This window comes from Ascidiella aspersa, chromosome 7 (assembly GCF_963924565.1).
Source record: "Ascidiella aspersa chromosome 7, kaAscAspe10.2, whole genome shotgun sequence".
NCBI classification, from domain to species: Eukaryota; Metazoa; Chordata; class Ascidiacea; order Phlebobranchia; family Ascidiidae; genus Ascidiella; species Ascidiella aspersa.
This window is the reverse complement of record NC_139453.1, coordinates 23,425,751-23,443,544: the sequence shown is the minus strand read 5'-3', so window position 1 is coordinate 23,443,544 and position 17,794 is coordinate 23,425,751. Positions and strand designations below refer to the sequence as shown.

The following is a 17,794-nucleotide window of genomic DNA, read 5'->3' as shown; positions in this document are numbered from 1 at the left end:
TTAGCATTATGCCTCAATAAAAGAGCTTGTGCCTCCAGCGAGGTTTGAACTCCGGACCCCTGGTTTACGAGACCAGTGGTCTACCACTGAGCTATAGAGACGTCGTTTAATAACTCAATTGTATATAATTTGTACTTTTCAAATCGTTAGTTATCAAAGTTTCTTTTCTTAATAGGCAAAAAATAAAAAAGTTTTCCAATTTTTAATTATTAGCATTATGTATCAATAAAAGAGCTAGTGCCTCCAGGGAGGGTTGAACTCGCGACCCCTGGTTTGCGAGACCAGTGGTCTACCCTGAGCTACAGAGACGTTGTTCTATTCTCTAATTGTAGCCTATACAATTTCGATTTGCAAATTGGTAATTATTTGTAGTTTGTGTGTTGACTGCAAACTATCTTTTGTTAATTGACAAAAACTAAAAAAGTTTCCAAAGTTTCAAAAATTACCATCGGTTATTATTAAAAAGTAGAGCCTCCAGCGAGGTTTGAACTCGCGATCCCTGGTTTACGAGACCAGTTATCTACCACTGAGCTTTAGAGAGGTTGTACAATTTTGCAATTTTATATAGTTTTTATTTCTAAATCGTTGATTGTTTTATAGTTTGTGCGTACACTGCAAATTATTATGTCTTTATTGGCAAAAAATAAAAAAGTTTTCCAATTTTTAATTATTAGCATTATGTATCAATAAAAGAGCTAGTGCCTCCAGCGAGGTTTGAACTCGCGACCCCTGGTTTACGAGACCAGTGCTCTACCACTGAGCTATAGAGACGTCGTTTAATAACTCAATTGTATATAATTTGTACTTTTCAAATCGTTAGTTATCAAAGTTTATTTTCTTAATAGGCAAAAAATAAAAAAGTTTTCCAATTTTTAATTATTAGCATTATGTATCAATAAAAGAGCTAGTTCCTCCAGCGAGGTTTGAACTCGCGACCCATGGTTTACGAGACCAGTGCTCTACCACTGAGCTATAGAGAAGTCGTTTAATAACTCAATTGTATATAATTTGTACTTTTCAAATCGTTAGTTATCAAAGTTTCTTTTCTTAATAGGCAAAAAATAAAAAAGTTTTCCAATTTTTAATTATTAGCATTATGTATCAATAAAAGAGCTAGTGCCTCCAGGGAGGTTTGAACTCGCGACCCCTGGTTTGCGAGACCAGTGTTCTACCACTGAGCTATAGAGACGGTGTTAAATCCTTTAATTGTAGCCCATACAATTTTGATTTTAAAATCGATGTTGTTTGTGGGTTTGTGTGTTGACTGCAAACTCTCTTTCCTTAATTGGCAAAAAATAAAGAAGTTTCCAAAGTTTTAAAATTAGCATCGGGTATTAGTAAAAACTAGTGCCTCCAGCAAAGTTTGAACTCGCGACCCCTGGTTTACGAGACCAGTGCTCTACCACTGAGCTATAGAGACGTTGTTCTATTCTTTAATTGTAGCCCATACAATTTCGATTTTCAAATTGTTAGATATTTATAGTTAGTGTGTTGACTGCAAAGTTTCTTTTCTAAATTGGCAAAAAATAAAAAAAGTTTCCTAATTTTCAGTTATTAGCATTATGTATTATTAAAAAAAGTGCCTCTAGCGAGGTTTGAACTCGCGACCCCTGGTTTACGAGACCAGTGCTCTACCTCTGAGCTATAGAGACGTTGGTGAGTTCTCTAGTAGCATTCAATTTCGATTTTTAAGTCGCTAATTGTTTTATAGTTTGTGCGTTGTCTGCAAACACTCTTTTTTTAATTGGCAAAAACTAAAAAGAAATTTTGAATTAAGAACCTTGTGTATCTCTTTTTCCTTAATTGGTAAAAACTAAATAAATACTCTTTTTCCTTAATTGGCAAAAACTAAAGAAGCTAAACTTTCAAAAATTACCATAGGGTATTATTACAAATTAGTGCCTCTAGCGAGGTTTGAACTCGCGACCCCTGGTTTACGAGACCAGTGCTCTACCACTGAGCTATAGAGACGTCGTTCAATAACTCAATTGTATATAATTTATAATTTTTAAATTGTTAGTTATTTATAGTTTGTGTGTTGACTGCAAATTTTCTTTTCTTAATTGGCAAAAAATAAAAAAGTTTTCCAATTTTCAATTATTAGCATTATGTATCAATAAAAGAGCTAGTGCCTCCAGCGAGGTTTGAACTCGCGACCCCTGGTTTACGAGACCAGTGCTCTACCACTGAGCTATAGAGACGTCGTTTAATAACTCAATTGTATATAATTTGTACTTTTCAAATCGTTAGTTATCAAAGTTTCTTTTCTTAATAGGCAAAAAATAAAAAAGTTTTCCAATTTTTAATTATTAGCATTATGTATCAATAAAAGAGCAAGTGCCTCCAGCGAGGTTTGAACTCGCGACCCCTGGTTTACGAGACCAGTGCTCTAACACTGAGCTATAGAGACGTCGTTCAATAAGTCAATTGCATATAATTTATATTTTTCAAATCGATAGTTATTTATAGTTTGTGTGTTCACTGCAAAGTTTTTTTTCTTAATTGGCCAAAAATAAAAAGGTTTTCCAATTTTTAATTGTTGGCATTATGGATCAATAAAAAAGCTAGTGCCTCCAGCGAGGTTTGAACTCGCGACCCCTGGTTTACGTGATCAGTGGTCTACCACTGAGCTATAGAGACGTCGTTCAATAACTCAATTGTATATAATTTATATTTTTCAAATCGTTGGTTGTTTTATAATTTGTGCGTTGAGCGTAAACTCTTTTTTCTTAATTTTCAACAACTAAAAAAGTTTCAAAATTTTGAATTATTAGCCTTGTGTATCAATAAAACAGCTATTGCCTCCAGCGAGGTTTGAACTCGCGACCCCTGGTTTACGAGACCAGTGCGATACCACTGAGCTATAGAGACGTTGTTCTATTCTCTAATTGTAGCCTCTACAATTTCGATTTTAAATTGTTAGTTATTTATAATTTGGGTGTTGATTGCAAAGTTTCTTTTCTAAATTGGCAAAAAATAAAAAAAGTTTCCTAATTTTCAGTTATTAGCATTAGGTATTATCAAAAACAAGTGCCTACAGCGAGGTTTGAACTCGCTACCCCTGGTTTACGAGACCAGTGATCTATCACTGAGCTATAGAGACGTTGTACAACATTGCAATTTTATATAGTTTTTATTTCTAAATCTTTGATTGTTTTATTGTTTGTGCATACACTGCAAATTATAATGTCTTTATTGGCAAAAAATAAAAAAGTTTTCCAATTTTTAGTTATTAGCATTATGTATCAATAAAAGAGCTAGTGCCTCCAGCGAGGTTTGAACTCGCGACCCCTGGTTTACGAGACCAGTGCTCTACCACTGAGCTATAGAGACGTTGTTCTATTCTCTAATTGCAGCCTATGCAATTTCGATTTTTAAATTGTTAGTTGTTTTATAATTTGTGTGTTGACTGCAAAGTTTCTTTTCTTAATTGGCAAAAAATAAAAAAGTTTTCCAATTTTTAATTATTAGCATTATGTATCAATAAAAGAGCTAGTGCCTCCAGCGAGGTTTGAACTTGCGACCCCTGGTCTACGAGACCAGCGCTCTTCCACTGAACTATAAAGCCGTTGTTCAATAAATCAATGGCATACAAATTTTATAATCAAATTGTTATTGGTTTTATGGTTTATTGCTCTACCACGGAGCTATAGAGACGTCGTTCAAAAATTCAATTGTGTATAATTTATATTTTTCAAATTGTTAGTTATTTATAGTTCGTGCGTTGAATGCAAACTTTCTTTTCTAAATTGGCAAAAAATAAAAAAGTTTTCCAATTTTCAATTATTAGCATTATGTATTATTAAAAACAAGTCGCTCCAGCGAGGTTTGAACTCGCGACCCCTGGTTTACGAGACCAGTGCCCTACCACTAAGTTATAGAGACGCTTTTCTATTCTCTAATTGTAGCCTATACAATTTCGATTTGCAAATTGTTAGTTATTTATAGTTTGTGTGTTGACTGCAAAGTTTCTTTTCTTGATTGGCAAAAACTAAAAAAGATTCAAAATTTTGAATTATTAGCATTATGCCTCAATAAAAGAGCTTGTGCCTCCAGCGAGGTTTGAACTTGCGACCCCTGGTTTACGAGACCAGCGCTCTCCCACTGAACTATAAAGACGTTGTTCAATAAATCAATTGTATACAAATTTTATAATCAAATTGTTATTGGTTTTATGGTTTATTCGTTGAGCGTGAACTCTTTTTCCTTAATAGGCAAAAACTAGTGTCTCCAGCGAGGTTTGAACTCGCGACCCGTGGTTTACGAGACCAGTGCACTACCACTGAGCTATAGAGACGTTGTTCAATCCTTTAATTGTAGCCTATACAATTTTTATTTTAAAATTGATGATTGTTTGTGGGTTTGTGTGTTGACTGCAAACTCTCTTTCCTTAATTGGCAAAAAATAAAGAAGTTTCCAAAGTTTTGAAATTAGCATCGGGTATTATTCAAAACTAGTGCCTCCAGCGAGGTTTGAACTCGCGACCCCTGGTTTACGAGACCAGTGCTCTACCACTGAGCTATAGAGACGTTGTTCAACAATTCAATTGCATACAATTTCGATTTTCAATTTGTTAGTTGATTTCTAGTTTGTGTGTTGACTGCAAATTATTTTTTCTTAATTGGCAAAACATAAAAATGTTTTCCAATTTTTAATTATTAGCATTATGCCTCAATAAAAGAGCTTGTGCCTCCAGCGAGGTTTGAAGTCCGGACCCCTGGTTTACGAGACCAGTGGTCTACCACTGAGCTATAGAGACGTCGTTTAATAACTCAATTGTATATAATTTGTACTTTTCAAATCGTTAGTTATCAAAGTTTCTTTTCTTAATAGGCAAAAAATAAAAAAGTTTTCCAATTTTTTATTATTAGCATTATGTATCAATAAAAGAGCTAGTGCCTCCAGGGAGGGTTGAACTCGCGATCCCTGGTTTACGAGACCAGTTATCTACCACTGAGCTTTAGAGAGGTTGTACAATTTTGCAATTTTATATAGTTTTTATTTCTAAATCGTTGATTGTTTTATAGTTTGTGCGTACACTGCAAATTATTATGTCTTTATTGGCAAAAAATAAAAAAGTTTTCCAATTTTTAATTATTAGCATTATGTATCAATAAAAGAGCTAGTGCCTCCAGCGAGGTTTGAACTCGCGACCCCTGGTTTACGAGACCAGTGCTCTACCACTGAGCTATAGAGACGTCGTTTAATAACTCAATTGTATATAATTTGTACTTTTCAAATCGTTAGTTATCAAAGTTTATTTTCTTAATAGGCAAAAAATAAAAAAGTTTTCCAATTTTTAATTATTAGCATTATGTATCAATAAAAGAGCTAGTGCCTCCAGCGAGGTTTGAACTCGCGACCCATGGTTTACGAGACCAGTGCTCTACCACTGAGCTATAGAGACGTCGTTTAATAACTCAATTGTATATAATTTGTACTTTTCAAATCGTTAGTTATCAAAGTTTCTTTTCTTAATAGGCAAAAAATAAAAAAGTTTTCCAATTTTTAATTATTAGCATTATGTATCAATAAAAGAGCTAGTGCCTCCAGGGAGGTTTGAACTCGCGACCCCTGGTTTGCGAGACCAGTGGTCTACCCTGAGCTATACAGAGACGTTGTTCTATTCTCTAATTGTAGGCTATACAATTTCGATTTTCAATTTGTTAATTATTTATAGTTTGTGTGTTGACTGCAAATTATTTTTTGTTCATTGACAAAAACTAAAAAAGTTTCCAAAGTTTCAAAAATTAGCATCGGTTATTATTAAAAAGTAGAGCCTCCAGCGAGGTTTGAACTCGCGACCCCTGGTTTGCGAGACCTTAGTGCTCTGCTACTGAGCTATAGAGACGTTGTTCAATTCTCTAATTGTAGCCTATACAATTTCGATTTGCAAATTGTTAGTTATTTGTAGTTTGTTTATTGACTGCAAACTATTTTTTCTTAATTGGCAAAAACTAAAAAAGTTTCGAAGTTTTAAATTATTAGCCTTATGTTTCAACAAAAGAGCTACTGCCTCCAGCGAGGTTTGAACACGCGACTCTTGGTTGACGAGACAAGTGTTCTACCACGGAGCTATAGAGACGTCGTTCAAAAATTCAATTGTGTATAATTTATATTTTTCAAATTGTTAGTGATTTATAGTTCGTGCGTTGAATGCAAACTTTCTTTTCTAAATTGGCAAAAAATAAAAAAGTTTTCCAATTTTCAATTATTAGCATTATGTATTATTAAAAACAAGTCCCTCCAGCGAGGTTTGAACTCGCGACCCCTGGTTTACGAGACCAGTGCCCTACCACTGAGTTATAGAGACGGTTTTCAATTGTCTAATTGTAGCCTATACAATTTCGATTTGCAAATTGTTAGTTATTTATAGTTTGTGTGTTGACTGCAAAGTTTCTTTTCTTAATTGGCAAAAATTAAAAAAGATTCAAAATTTTGAATTATTAGCATTATGTATCAATGAAAGAGCTTGCGCCTCCAGCGAGGTTTGAACTTGCGACCCCTGGTTTACGAGAACAGTACTCTACCACTAAGCTATAGAGAAGGTGTTAAATCCTTTAATTGTAGCCCATACAATTTTGATTTTAAAATCGATGTTGTTTGTTGGTTTGTGTGTTGACTGCAAACTCTCTTTCCTTAATTTGCAAAAAATAAAGAAGTTTCCAAAGTTTTAAAATTAGCATCGGGTATTAGTAAAAACTAGTGCCTCCAGCGAGGTTTGAACTCGCGACCCCTGGTTTACGAGACCAGTGCTCTACCACTGAGCTATAGAGACGTTGTTCAACAATTCAATTGTATACAATTTCGATTTTCAATTTGTTAGATGTTTTCTAGTTTGTGTGTTGACTGCAAATTATTTTTTCTTAATTGGCAAAACATAAAAATGTTAACCAATTTTTAATTATTAGCATAATGCCTCAATAAAAGAGCTAGTGCCTCCAGCGATGTTTGAACTCGCGACCCCTGGTTTACGAGACCAGTGCTCTACCACTGAGCTATAGAGACGTCGTTTAATAACTCAATTGTATATAATTTGTACTTTTCAAATCGTTAGTTATCAAAGTTTCTTTTCTTAATAGGCAAAAAATAAAAAAGTTTTCCAATTTTTAATTATTACCATTAGGTATCAATAAAAGAGCTAGTGCCTCCAGAGAGGTTTGAACTCGCGACCCCTGGTTTACGAGACCAGTGCTCTACCACTGAGCTATAGAGACGTCGTTTAATAACTCAATTGTATATAATTTGTACTTTTCAAATCCTTAGTTATCAAAGTTTCTTTTCTTAATAGGCAAAAAATAAAAAAGTTTTCCAATTTTTAATTATGAGCATTATGTATCAATAAAAGAGCTAGTGCCTCCAGCGAGGTTTGAACTCGCGACCCCTGGTTTACGAGACCAGTGCTCTACCACTGAGCTATAGAGACGTCGTTTAATAACTCAATTGTATAAAATTTGTACTTTTCAAATCGTTAGTTATCAAAGTTTATTTTCTTAATAGGCAAAAAATAAAAAAGTTTTCCAATTTTTAATTATTAGCATTATGTATCAATAAAAGAGCTAGTGCCTCCAGGGAGGTTTGAACTCGCGACCCCTGGTTTGCGAGACCAGTGCTCTACCACTGAGCTATAGAGACGGTGTTAAATCCTTTAATTGTAGCCCATACAATTTTGATTTTAAAATCGATGTTGTTTGTGGGTTTGTGTGTTGACTGCAAACTCTCTTTCCGTAATTGGCAAAAAATAAAGAAGTTTCCAAAGTTTTAAAATTAGCATCGGGTATTAGTAAAAACTAGTGCCTCCAGCAAAGTTTGAACTCGCGACCCCAGGTTTACGAGACCAGTGCTCTACCACTGAGCTATAGAGACGTTGTTATATTCTTTAATTGTAGCCCATACAATTTCGATTTTCAAATTGTTAGATATTTATAGTTAGTGTGTTGACTGCAAAGTTTCTTTTCTAAATTGGCAAAAAATAAAAAAAGTTTCCTAATTTTCAGTTATTAGCATGATGTATTATTAAAAAAAGTGCCTCCAGCGAGGTTTGAACTCGCGACCCCTGGTTTACGAGACCAGTGCTCTACCTCTGAGCTATAGAGACGTTGGTGAGTTCTCTAGTAGCATTCAATTTCGATTTTTAAGTCGCTAATTGTTTTATAGTTTGTGCGTTGTCTGCAAACACTCTTTTCTTAATTGGCAAAAACTAAAAAGAAATTTTGAATTAAGAACCTTGTGTATCTCTTTTTCTTTAATTGGTAAAAACTAAATAAATACTCTTTTTCCTTAATTGGCAAAAACTAAAGAAGCTAAACTTTCAAAAATTACCATAGGGTATTATTACAAATTAGTGCCTCTAGCGAGGTTTGAACTCGCGACCCCTGGTTTACGAGACCAGTGCTCTACCACTGAGCTATAGAGACGTCGTTCAATAACTCAATTGTATATAATTTATATTTTGTAAATTGTTAGTTATTTACAGTTTGTGTGTTGACTGCAAATTTTCTTTTCTTAATTGGCAAAAAATAAAAAAGTTTTCCAATTTTCAATTATTAGCATTATGTATTATTAAAAAACAAGTCCTTCCAGCGAGGTTTGAATTCGCGACCCCTGGTTTACGAGACCAGTGCCCTACCACTGAGTTATAGAGACGTTTTTCTATTCTCTAATTGTAGCCTATGCAATTTCGATTTTTAATTCGTTAGTTATTTATAGTTTGTGTGTTGACTGCAAAGTTTCTTTTCTTAATAGGCAAAAAATAAAAAAGTTTTCCAATTTTTAATTATTAGCATTATGTATCAATAAAAGAGCTAGTGCCTCCAGCGAGGTTTGAACTTGCGACCCCTGGTTTACGAGACCAGCGCTCTACCACTGAGCTATAGAGACGTTGTTCAATCCTTTAATTGTAGCCTATACAATTTTGATTTTAAAATCGATTATTATTTGTGGGTTTGTGGGTTGACTGCAAACTCTCTTTCCTTAATTGGCAAAAAATATAGAAGTTTCCAAAGTTTTAAAATTAGCATCGGATATTAGTATAAACTAGTGCCTCCAGCGAGGTTTGAACTCGCGACACGTGGTTTACGAGACCAGTGCTCTACCACTGAGCTATAGAGACGTTGTTCAACAATTCCATTGTATACAATTTCGATTTTCAATTTGTTAGTTGTTTTCTGGTTTGTGTGTTGACTGCAAATTATTTTTTCTTAATTGGCAAAACATAAAAATGTTTTCCAATTTTTAATTATTAGCATTATGCCTCGATAAAAGAGCTTGTGCCTCCAGCGAGGTTTGAACACGCCACCCCTGGTTTACGAGACCAGTGCTCTACCACTGAGCTAAAGAGACGTCGTTTAATTACTCAATTGTATATAATTTGTACTTTTCAAATCGTTAGTTATTTATAGTTTGTGTGTTGACTGCAAAGTTTCTTTTCTTAATAGTCAAAAAATAAAAAAGTTTGCCAATTTTTAATTATTAGCATTATGTATCAATAAAAGAGCTAGTGCCTTCAGTGAGGTTTGAACTCGCGACCCCCGGTTTACGAGAACAGTGCTCTACCCCTGAGCTATAGAGACGTGGTTTAATAAATCAGTTCTATATAATTTCTACTTTTCAAATCGTTAGTTATTTATAGTTTGTGTGTTGACTGCAAAGTTTCTTTTCTTAATAGGCAAAAAATAAAAAAGTTTTCCAATTTTTAATTATTAGCATTATGTATCAATAAAAGAGCTAGTGCCTCCAGCGAGGTTTGAACTCGCGACCCCTGGTTTACGAGACCAGTGCTCTACCACTGAGCTATAGAGACGTTGTTCTATTCTGTCATTGTAGCCTATGCATTTTCGATTTTTAATTCGTTAATTATTTATACTTTGTGTGTTGACTTAAAAGTCTCTTTTCTACATTGGCAAATAATCAAAAAGTATCCTAATTTTCAGTTATTAGCATTAGGTATTATCAAAAAGAAGTGCCTACAGCGAGGTTTGAACTCGCTAGCCCTGGTTTACGAGACCAGTGATCTACCACTGTGCTTTAGAGACGTCGTTCAATAACTCAATTGTATATAATTTATATTTTTCAAATCGTTAGTTATTTATAGTTTGTGCGTTGTCTGCAAACACTCTTTTCTTAATTGGCAAAAACTAAAAAAGTTTCGAAATTTTGAATTATGAGCCTTGTGTATCAATAAAACAGATAGTGCCTCCAGCGAGGTTTGAACTCGCGACCCCTGGTTTACGAGACCAGTGCTCTACCACTGAGCTATGGATACGTCGTTCAATAACTCAATTGTATATAATTTATATTTTTCAAATCGTTAGTTGTTTATAGTTTGTGTGTTGACTGTAAAGTTTCTTTTCTTAATTGGCAAAAAATAAAAAAAGTTTTCCAATTTTTAATTATTAGCATTATGTATCAATACTAGTTAGCGCCTCCAGCGCGGTTTGAACTCGCGACCCCTGGTTTACGAGACCAGTGCTCTACCACTGAGCTATAGAGATGTCGTTCAATAACTCAATTGTATATAATTTATATTTTTCAAATCGTTAGTTGTTTATAGTTTGTGTGTTGACTGTAAAGTTTCTTTTCTTAATTGGCAAAAACTAAAAAAAGTTTTTCAAGTTTTAATTATTGGCATTATGGATCAATAATAGAGCTAGTGCCTTCAGCGAGGTTTGAACTCGCGCCCCCTGGTTTACGAGACCAGTGCTCTACCACTGAGCTATAGAGACGTCGTTTAATAACTCAATTGTATATAATTTGTACTTTTCAAATCGTTAGTTATCAAAGTTTCTTTTCTTAATAGGCAAAAAATAAAAAAGTTTTCCAATTTTCAATTATTAGCATTATGTATCAATAAAAGAGCTAGTGCCTCCAGGGAGGTTTGAACTCGCGACCCCTGGTTTGCGAGACCAGTGGTCTACCCTGAGCTATACAGAGACGTTGTTCTATTCTCTAATTGTAGGCTATACAATTTCGATTTTCAATTTGATAATTATTTATAGTTTGTGTGTTGACTGCAAATTATTTTTTGTTCATTGACAAAAACTAAAAAAGTTTCCAAAGTTTCAAAAATTAGCATCGGTTATTATTAAAAAGTAGAGCCTCCAGCGAGGTTTGAACTCGCGACCCCTGGTTTGCGAGACCTTAGTGCTCTGCTACTGAGCTATAGAGACGTTGTTCAATTCTCTAATTGTAGCCTATACAATTTCGATTTGCAAATTGTTAGTTATTTGTAGTTTGTTTATTGACTGCAAACTATTTTTTCTTAATTGGCAAAAACTAAAAAAGTTTCGAAGTTTTAAATTATTAGCCTTATGTTTCAACAAAAGAGCTACTGCCTCCAGCGAGGTTTGAACACGCGACTCTTGGTTGACGAGACAAGTGTTCTACCACGGAGCTATAGAGACATCGTTCAAAAATTCAATTGTGTATAATTTATATTTTTCAAATTGTTAGTGATTTATAGTTCGTGCGTTGAATGCAAACTTTCTTTTCTAAATTGGCAAAAAATAAAAAAGTTTTCCAATTTTCAATTATTAGCATTATGTATTATTAAAAACAAGTCCCTCCAGCGAGGTTTGAACTCGCGACCCCTGGTTTACGAGACCAGTGCCCTACCACTGAGTTATAGAGACGGTTTTCAATTGTCTAATTGTAGCCTATACAATTTCGATTTGCAAATTGTTAGTTATTTATAGTTTGTGTGTTGACTGCAAAGTTTCTTTTCTTAATTGGCAAAAATTAAAAAAGATTCAAAATTTTGAATTATTAGCATTATGTATCAATGAAAGAGCTTGCGCCTCCAGCGAGGTTTGAACTTGCGACCCCTGGTTTACGAGACCAGTGCTCGACCACTGAGCTAAAGAGACGTCGTTTAATTACTCAATTGTATATAATTTGTACTTTTCAAATCGTTAGTTATTTATAGTTTGTGTGTTGACTGCAAAGTTTCTTTTCTTAATTGTCAAAAAATAAAAAAGTTTTCCAATTTTTATTATTAGCATTATGTATTAATAAAAGAGCTAGTGCCTTCAGTGAGGTTTGAACTCGCGCACCCTGGTTTACGAGACCAGTGTTCTACCACTGAGCTATAGAGACGTCGTTTAATACCCAGTTGTATATAATTTCTACTTTTCAAATCGTTAGTTATTTATAGTTTGAGTGTTGACTGCAAAGTTTCTTTTCTTAATAGGCAAAAAATAAAAAAGTTTGCCAATTTTTAATTATTAGCATTATGTATCAATAGAAGAGCTAGTGCCTCCAGCGAGGTTTGAACTCGCGACCCCTGGTTTACGAGACCAGTGCTCTACCACTGAGCTATAGAGACGTTGTCCTATTCTGTAATTGTAGCCTATGCAATTTCGATTTTTAATTCGTTAATTATTTGTAGTTTGTATGTTGACTGCAAAGTCTCTTTTCTACATTGGCAAATAATCAAAAAGTTTCCTAATTTTCGGTTATTAGCATTAGGTATTATCAAAAACAAGTGCCTACAGCGAGGTTTGAACTCGCTACCCCTGGTTTACGAGACCAGTGATCTACCACTGAGCTTTAGAGACGTCGTTCAATAACTCAATTGTATATAATTTATATTTTTCAAATCGTTAGTTATTTATAGTTTGTGCGTTGTCTGCAAACACTCTTTTCTTAATTGGCAAAAACTAAAAAAGTTTCGAAATTTTGAATTATAAGCCTTGTGTATCAATAAAACAGATAGTGCCTCCAGCGAGGTTTGAACTCGCGACCCCTGGTTTACGAGAACAGTGCTCTACCACTGAGCTATAGAGACGTCGTTCAATAACTCAATTGTATATAATTTATATTTTTCAAATCGTTAGTTGTTTATAGTTTGTGTGTTGACTGTAAAGTTTCTTTTCTTAATTGGCAAAAACTAAAAAAAGTTTTTCAATTTTTAATTATTGGCATTATGGATCAATAATAGAGCTAGTGCCTTCAGCGAGGTTTGAACTCGCGCCCCCTGGTTTACGAGACCAGTGTTCTAACACTGAGCTATAGAGACGTCGTTTGATAACTCAGTTGTATATAATTTCTACTTTTCAAATCGTTAGTTATTTATAGTTTTTGTGTTGACTGCAATGTTTCTTTTCTTAATATGCAAAAAATAAAAAAGTTTTCCAATTTTTAATTATTAGCATTATGTATCAATAAAAGAGCTAGTGCCTCCAGCGAGGTTTGAACTCGAGACCCCTGGTTTACGAGACCAGTGCTCTACCACTGAGCTATAGAGACGTTGTTCTATTCTGTCATTGTAGCCTATGCATTTTCGATTTTTAATTCGTTAATTATTTATACTTTGTGTGTTGACTTAAAAGTCTCTTTTCTACATTGGCAAATAATCAAAAAGTTTCCTAATTTTCAGTTATTAGCATTAGGTATTATCAAAAAGAAGTGCCTACAGCGAGGTTTGAACTCGCTAGCCCTGGTTTACGAGACCAGTGATCTACCACTGTGCTTTAGAGACGTCGTTCAATAACTCAATTGTATATAATTTATATTTTTCAAATCGTTAGTTATTTATAGTTTGTGCGTTGTCTGCAAACACTCTTTTCTTAATTGGCAAAAAATAAAAAAGTTTTCCAATTTTTAATTATTAGCATTATGTATCAATACTAGAGTTAGTGCCTCCAGCGAGGTTTGAACTCGCGACCCCTGGTTTACGAGACCAGTGCTCTACCACTGATCTATAGAGACGTCGTTCAAAAGCTCAATTGTATATAATTTATATTTTTCAAATCGTTAGTTATTTATAGTTTGTGTGTTGACTGTAAAGTTTCTTTTCTTAATTGGCAAAAACTAAAAAAAGTTTTCCAATTTTTAATTATTAGCATTATGTACCAATACTAGAGTTAGTGCCTCCAGCGAGGTTTGAACGCGCGACCCCTGGTTTACGAGACCAGTGCTCTACCACTGATCTATAGAGACGTCGTTCAATAGCTCAATTGTAAATAATTTATATTTTTCAAATCGTTAGTTATTTATAGTTTGTGTGTTGACTGTAAAGTTTCTTTTCTTAATTGGCAAAAAATAAAAAAAGTTTTCCAATTTTTAATTATTAGCATTATGTATCAATAATAGAGCTAGTGCCTCCAGCGCTGTTTGAACTCGCGACCCCTGGTTTACGAGACCAGTGCTCTACCACTGAGCTATAGAGACGTTGTTCAATAATTCAATTGTGTACAAATTTTATTTTCAAATTGTTAGTATTTTTTAGGATTTTTACGTTGAGCGTAAACAGGTTTTTCTTAACAGGCAAAAACTACAAAAATTTAGAAATTAAAAAATACTAGCATCTTGTATTATTAATAAAAAACGAGTGTCTCCAGCGAGGTTTGAACTCGCAAACCGTGGTTTACGAAACCAGTGCTCTACCACTGAGCTATAGAGACGTTGTTCAAAAATTGAATTGTATACAATTTTGAATTTCAAATTGTTAGTTGTTTCATAGTTTTTGTGTTGACTGCAAATTATCTTTTCTTAATTGTCAAAAACTAAAAAAGTTTCCAAAGTTTTAAAAATTAGCGTCGAGTATTATTAAAAACTAGTGCCTCCAGCGAGGTTTGAACTCGCGACCCCTGGTTTACGAGACCAGAGCTCTACCACTGAGCTATAGAGACGTTGTTCAACAATTCAATTGTATATCATTTTTATTTTTCCAATCGTTAGTCATTTATAGTTTGTGTGTTGACTGCAAAGTTTCTTTTCTAAATTGGCAAAAAAAAAAAAGTTTTCCAATTTTTAATTATTGGCATTATGTATCAATAAAAGAGCTATTTCCTCCAGTGAGGTTTGAACTCGCGACCCCTGGTTTGCGAGACCACTGCTCTACCACTGAGCAGTAGAGGCGTCGTTCAATAACTATATTGTATATAATTTTTATTTTTCAAATCGTTAGTTATTTATAGTTTGTGTGTTGACGGCAAAGTTTCTTTTCTTAATTGGCAAAAAAAAAAACATTTTCCAATTTCCAATTATTAGCATTATGTATCAATAAAAGAGCTATTGCCTCCCGCGAGGTTTGAACTCGCGACCCGTGGTTTACGAGACCAGTGCTCTTCCACTGAGCCATAGAGACATTGTCCTATTATCGAATTGTAGCTTTTGCAACTTCGATTTTCAAATTGTTAGTTATTTGTAGTTTGTGTGTTGACTGCAAAGTTTCTTTTCTTAATTGCCCAAAACTGAAAAGTTTTAAAATTTTGAATTATTAGCCATTAAGTATCAATAAAAGAGCTAGTGCTGTCAGCGAGGTTTGAACTCGCGACCCCTGGTTCACGAGACCAGTGCTCTACCACTGAGCTATAGCGACGTTGTTCAATTATCTAATTATATAAATTTTCTATTTTAAAATCGTTGATTGTTTGATGGTTTGTGCGTTGAGTGCAAACACTCTTTTCTTAATTGTCGAAAACTAAAAAAGTTTCGAAATTTTGAATTATTAGCCTTGTGTATCAATAAAACAGCTAGCGCCTCCAGTGAGGATTGAACTCGCGACCACTGATTTAGGAGACTAGTGCTCTACCTCTGAGCTATAAAGACGTTGTTAAATAATTTGATGTTGTACAGTTTTTATTTTCAAATCGTTAGTTATTAATAGTTTGTGCGTTGATCTTAAACTCTTTTTCTTAATTGGCAAAAGCTAAAAAAGGTTCGAAATTTTGAATTATTAGCCATTAAGTATCAATAAAAGAGCTAGTGCCGCCAGCGAGGTTTGAACTCGCGACCTCTGGTTCACGAGACCAGTACTCTACCACTGAGCTATAGAGATGTTGGTCAATTTTCTAATTATATAAATTTTCTATTTTTAAATGGTTGATTGTTTGATGGTTTGTGCGTTGACTGCAAATAATTTTTTCTTAATTGGCAAATAATAAAAATGTTTTGAAATTTTTAAATATTAGCACCGTCTTTTTATAATAAAACTCTAGGGTCACCAGTGATATTTGAACTCGCGACCCCTGGTTTACGAGACCAGTGCTCTACCAATGAGCTATAAAGACGTTGTTGAATTATTCAATTGCATACAAATTCAATTTTTATATCGTTAGTTGTTTGTTGTCTTGTGTGTTCACTGCAAACTATTTATTTCAATTGGCAAAAACTACAAAAGTTTCGAAACTTAAACATTAGCTCCTTCATTGTTTCCAAGAAAAAAAATTGCCTCCAGCGAGGTTTGGACTCACGACACCTGGTTTACGAGACCATTGCTCTAGCACCGAGCTACACAGAAGTTGTTCAATAGTTTAATTCTTTACAGTTTTGATTTTCAAATCTTCAGTTGTTTGGTAGTTTGTGTTCGCTGTAAACTCGTTTTTAATAAATGGCAAAACTAAAATGTTTCGAAATTTGGAAACGTTAGCCTTGTGAAATGGTTTGAAAATTTGGAAACGTTAGCCTTGTGAAATGTTTTTTTAATAATTAAGCGAGGTTTGAACTCTAGACCTTGGTTTACCAGATCAGTGTTCTACAAGTGAGCTCTTAAAGCTATTTAATGAACAATTTTTGTAGTTTATTACGAAAGTATTATTTTTTTTCTATTTTTCAGAATGATGTATATAAGTTTTTTATATTTTTATTTCATAGATATAAATACATTTTTTCTATTCACCTTTTCCTCGCGTGCTCTTCAAAGAAGCCAGGTCCTCCATAATGCTGTCGATTCGTCTGTAATTCCTCTTAAGCGGAACTTCGAATCTGTCCGGTTTCTCTTTAAATGTAAAGAGTCCAACCCTTGTGTCCGAACCCGCGATTCGAATGAATTCCCTGCGCGTAAAGTTGGTATCAATGTAAACGATCTTTACAGTTTACTTAACCGTTGTAGGCGGATTGCTTGCATGGTTTTAATATACTCGTTGATGGTGTACTACTTTCAACAATGCATGTTGAAGATAAGGAAACATGAATACTGACCACATTATACACACAAGTTTTGAACTGACCAGGCTTTTCTGGAGGTCTACTTAAAGACTGCCTGACGCAATATGTTTAATTACAAATAGAACTAGACGGGGGTGCGGTTGTTGTATATTTTGTCGGGGGTATATTTTCAAGGTTTAGTGTTATTTTTTTTTAATTTTAAATTTATTTTTTTGTATTTTGTATTGTGTATTTTATATTATATATTTTATAGTTTGTTTATTATTTTTTTTAACTTGTTTCAGCAAGCAAAAACAGATATGGGCCGACAATTTCCCCACTTAACTTATGCTTTTGGTGCGAAAGGGGTTTAAATATGGCGTAGATTTTGGGGAATAATCGAAACATATATTTTGATAAATAGAATTTACGTAGATAAATGCGTATGTTCATTTTATTACATTTTGACCAGCTTACGTGTTTGAAAAGCAGATATAATCATTCTCTTAAAGATTTGAAATGGTTTAACGCCTATGGTTTGCTATACTTTTGCGAACTTTTAGTCGGTAAATTTTACCATGGCTTGATCCGAGCAATCACTGTTAAAACAGGCTATAAATCTGTAGTTTCAAACAATATGAAAAAAACTTTTATGTGACTAATACGCAAATTATTAAATCAAAAGTTTTTGCAACATGCACAACAGGTGCTAACAGAGAGGCGTACATTGCCTCAAGATTTCGCATTTAAATTTGCGGCGGTAAATGCACCCTATTGACACTTGATTATTAGGCGAAACTTATCGCGAATAATTGGTCGCCCGAAAAAACGCTGACGCCGCATTTAAAGCAAGCATTATAAATGAGTCGCCGATATTCTGCTTTGAACATCCCTACTTGCAATGCTTCCCTGCGGTGGGTGAAAG

At 34.1% G+C, this 17,794-nt stretch overlaps 1 protein-coding gene and 44 non-coding genes across 45 annotated transcripts in view; all 45 read right to left on the bottom strand.

The window, feature by feature from the left end:
• LOC146138415 (uncharacterized) overlaps positions 1-17,794 on the bottom strand; it is a 50,327-nt gene that overhangs the window by 27,450 nt on the left and 5,083 nt on the right. Inside the window, exon 6 of the mRNA XM_083394057.1 lies at positions 16,622-16,776. Coding sequence (XP_083250183.1) covers positions 16,622-16,776 — 155 coding nt within the window. The remainder of the gene's footprint in view (positions 1-16,621; positions 16,777-17,794) is intronic.
• Trnat-cgu (transfer RNA threonine (anticodon CGU)) lies at positions 700-771 on the bottom strand. The gene has a single exon. It is a non-coding gene; the product is annotated as a tRNA-Thr (tRNA).
• Trnat-cgu (transfer RNA threonine (anticodon CGU)) lies at positions 909-980 on the bottom strand. Its single transcript has one exon. It is a non-coding gene; the product is annotated as a tRNA-Thr (tRNA).
• Positions 1,118-1,189, bottom strand: Trnaa-cgc (transfer RNA alanine (anticodon CGC)). The gene has a single exon. It is a non-coding gene; the product is annotated as a tRNA-Ala (tRNA).
• On the bottom strand, positions 1,349-1,420 carry Trnat-cgu (transfer RNA threonine (anticodon CGU)). The gene has a single exon. It is a non-coding gene; the product is annotated as a tRNA-Thr (tRNA).
• Trnat-cgu (transfer RNA threonine (anticodon CGU)) lies at positions 1,581-1,652 on the bottom strand. Its single transcript has one exon. It is a non-coding gene; the product is annotated as a tRNA-Thr (tRNA).
• On the bottom strand, positions 1,900-1,971 carry Trnat-cgu (transfer RNA threonine (anticodon CGU)). The gene has a single exon. It is a non-coding gene; the product is annotated as a tRNA-Thr (tRNA).
• On the bottom strand, positions 2,130-2,201 carry Trnat-cgu (transfer RNA threonine (anticodon CGU)). The gene has a single exon. It is a non-coding gene; the product is annotated as a tRNA-Thr (tRNA).
• Positions 2,339-2,410, bottom strand: Trnat-cgu (transfer RNA threonine (anticodon CGU)). The gene has a single exon. It is a non-coding gene; the product is annotated as a tRNA-Thr (tRNA).
• On the bottom strand, positions 2,800-2,871 carry Trnat-cgu (transfer RNA threonine (anticodon CGU)). The gene has a single exon. It is a non-coding gene; the product is annotated as a tRNA-Thr (tRNA).
• Trnat-cgu (transfer RNA threonine (anticodon CGU)) lies at positions 3,262-3,333 on the bottom strand. Its single transcript has one exon. It is a non-coding gene; the product is annotated as a tRNA-Thr (tRNA).
• Trnat-cgu (transfer RNA threonine (anticodon CGU)) lies at positions 3,812-3,885 on the bottom strand. The gene has a single exon. It is a non-coding gene; the product is annotated as a tRNA-Thr (tRNA).
• Positions 4,048-4,119, bottom strand: Trnat-cgu (transfer RNA threonine (anticodon CGU)). Its single transcript has one exon. It is a non-coding gene; the product is annotated as a tRNA-Thr (tRNA).
• On the bottom strand, positions 4,226-4,297 carry Trnat-cgu (transfer RNA threonine (anticodon CGU)). The gene has a single exon. It is a non-coding gene; the product is annotated as a tRNA-Thr (tRNA).
• On the bottom strand, positions 4,458-4,529 carry Trnat-cgu (transfer RNA threonine (anticodon CGU)). Its single transcript has one exon. It is a non-coding gene; the product is annotated as a tRNA-Thr (tRNA).
• On the bottom strand, positions 5,127-5,198 carry Trnat-cgu (transfer RNA threonine (anticodon CGU)). Its single transcript has one exon. It is a non-coding gene; the product is annotated as a tRNA-Thr (tRNA).
• Trnat-cgu (transfer RNA threonine (anticodon CGU)) lies at positions 5,336-5,407 on the bottom strand. The gene has a single exon. It is a non-coding gene; the product is annotated as a tRNA-Thr (tRNA).
• On the bottom strand, positions 6,240-6,313 carry Trnat-cgu (transfer RNA threonine (anticodon CGU)). Its single transcript has one exon. It is a non-coding gene; the product is annotated as a tRNA-Thr (tRNA).
• Positions 6,707-6,778, bottom strand: Trnat-cgu (transfer RNA threonine (anticodon CGU)). Its single transcript has one exon. It is a non-coding gene; the product is annotated as a tRNA-Thr (tRNA).
• On the bottom strand, positions 6,937-7,008 carry Trnat-cgu (transfer RNA threonine (anticodon CGU)). The gene has a single exon. It is a non-coding gene; the product is annotated as a tRNA-Thr (tRNA).
• Trnat-cgu (transfer RNA threonine (anticodon CGU)) lies at positions 7,146-7,217 on the bottom strand. Its single transcript has one exon. It is a non-coding gene; the product is annotated as a tRNA-Thr (tRNA).
• On the bottom strand, positions 7,355-7,426 carry Trnat-cgu (transfer RNA threonine (anticodon CGU)). The gene has a single exon. It is a non-coding gene; the product is annotated as a tRNA-Thr (tRNA).
• Trnaa-cgc (transfer RNA alanine (anticodon CGC)) lies at positions 7,564-7,635 on the bottom strand. The gene has a single exon. It is a non-coding gene; the product is annotated as a tRNA-Ala (tRNA).
• Positions 7,795-7,866, bottom strand: Trnat-cgu (transfer RNA threonine (anticodon CGU)). The gene has a single exon. It is a non-coding gene; the product is annotated as a tRNA-Thr (tRNA).
• Trnat-cgu (transfer RNA threonine (anticodon CGU)) lies at positions 8,027-8,098 on the bottom strand. Its single transcript has one exon. It is a non-coding gene; the product is annotated as a tRNA-Thr (tRNA).
• Trnat-cgu (transfer RNA threonine (anticodon CGU)) lies at positions 8,346-8,417 on the bottom strand. Its single transcript has one exon. It is a non-coding gene; the product is annotated as a tRNA-Thr (tRNA).
• Trnat-cgu (transfer RNA threonine (anticodon CGU)) lies at positions 8,809-8,880 on the bottom strand. Its single transcript has one exon. It is a non-coding gene; the product is annotated as a tRNA-Thr (tRNA).
• Positions 9,041-9,112, bottom strand: Trnat-cgu (transfer RNA threonine (anticodon CGU)). Its single transcript has one exon. It is a non-coding gene; the product is annotated as a tRNA-Thr (tRNA).
• On the bottom strand, positions 9,731-9,802 carry Trnat-cgu (transfer RNA threonine (anticodon CGU)). Its single transcript has one exon. It is a non-coding gene; the product is annotated as a tRNA-Thr (tRNA).
• On the bottom strand, positions 10,193-10,264 carry Trnat-cgu (transfer RNA threonine (anticodon CGU)). Its single transcript has one exon. It is a non-coding gene; the product is annotated as a tRNA-Thr (tRNA).
• Trnat-cgu (transfer RNA threonine (anticodon CGU)) lies at positions 10,422-10,493 on the bottom strand. The gene has a single exon. It is a non-coding gene; the product is annotated as a tRNA-Thr (tRNA).
• On the bottom strand, positions 10,653-10,724 carry Trnat-cgu (transfer RNA threonine (anticodon CGU)). Its single transcript has one exon. It is a non-coding gene; the product is annotated as a tRNA-Thr (tRNA).
• On the bottom strand, positions 11,557-11,630 carry Trnat-cgu (transfer RNA threonine (anticodon CGU)). Its single transcript has one exon. It is a non-coding gene; the product is annotated as a tRNA-Thr (tRNA).
• Trnat-cgu (transfer RNA threonine (anticodon CGU)) lies at positions 12,251-12,322 on the bottom strand. Its single transcript has one exon. It is a non-coding gene; the product is annotated as a tRNA-Thr (tRNA).
• Trnat-cgu (transfer RNA threonine (anticodon CGU)) lies at positions 12,713-12,784 on the bottom strand. Its single transcript has one exon. It is a non-coding gene; the product is annotated as a tRNA-Thr (tRNA).
• On the bottom strand, positions 12,944-13,015 carry Trnat-cgu (transfer RNA threonine (anticodon CGU)). Its single transcript has one exon. It is a non-coding gene; the product is annotated as a tRNA-Thr (tRNA).
• Positions 13,174-13,245, bottom strand: Trnat-cgu (transfer RNA threonine (anticodon CGU)). Its single transcript has one exon. It is a non-coding gene; the product is annotated as a tRNA-Thr (tRNA).
• Positions 13,636-13,707, bottom strand: Trnat-cgu (transfer RNA threonine (anticodon CGU)). The gene has a single exon. It is a non-coding gene; the product is annotated as a tRNA-Thr (tRNA).
• On the bottom strand, positions 13,867-13,938 carry Trnat-cgu (transfer RNA threonine (anticodon CGU)). Its single transcript has one exon. It is a non-coding gene; the product is annotated as a tRNA-Thr (tRNA).
• Trnat-cgu (transfer RNA threonine (anticodon CGU)) lies at positions 14,098-14,169 on the bottom strand. The gene has a single exon. It is a non-coding gene; the product is annotated as a tRNA-Thr (tRNA).
• Positions 14,331-14,402, bottom strand: Trnat-cgu (transfer RNA threonine (anticodon CGU)). The gene has a single exon. It is a non-coding gene; the product is annotated as a tRNA-Thr (tRNA).
• Trnat-cgu (transfer RNA threonine (anticodon CGU)) lies at positions 14,559-14,630 on the bottom strand. Its single transcript has one exon. It is a non-coding gene; the product is annotated as a tRNA-Thr (tRNA).
• On the bottom strand, positions 15,017-15,088 carry Trnat-cgu (transfer RNA threonine (anticodon CGU)). Its single transcript has one exon. It is a non-coding gene; the product is annotated as a tRNA-Thr (tRNA).
• Positions 15,251-15,319, bottom strand: Trnat-cgu (transfer RNA threonine (anticodon CGU)). The gene has a single exon. It is a non-coding gene; the product is annotated as a tRNA-Thr (tRNA).
• On the bottom strand, positions 15,710-15,787 carry Trnat-cgu (transfer RNA threonine (anticodon CGU)). The gene has a single exon. It is a non-coding gene; the product is annotated as a tRNA-Thr (tRNA).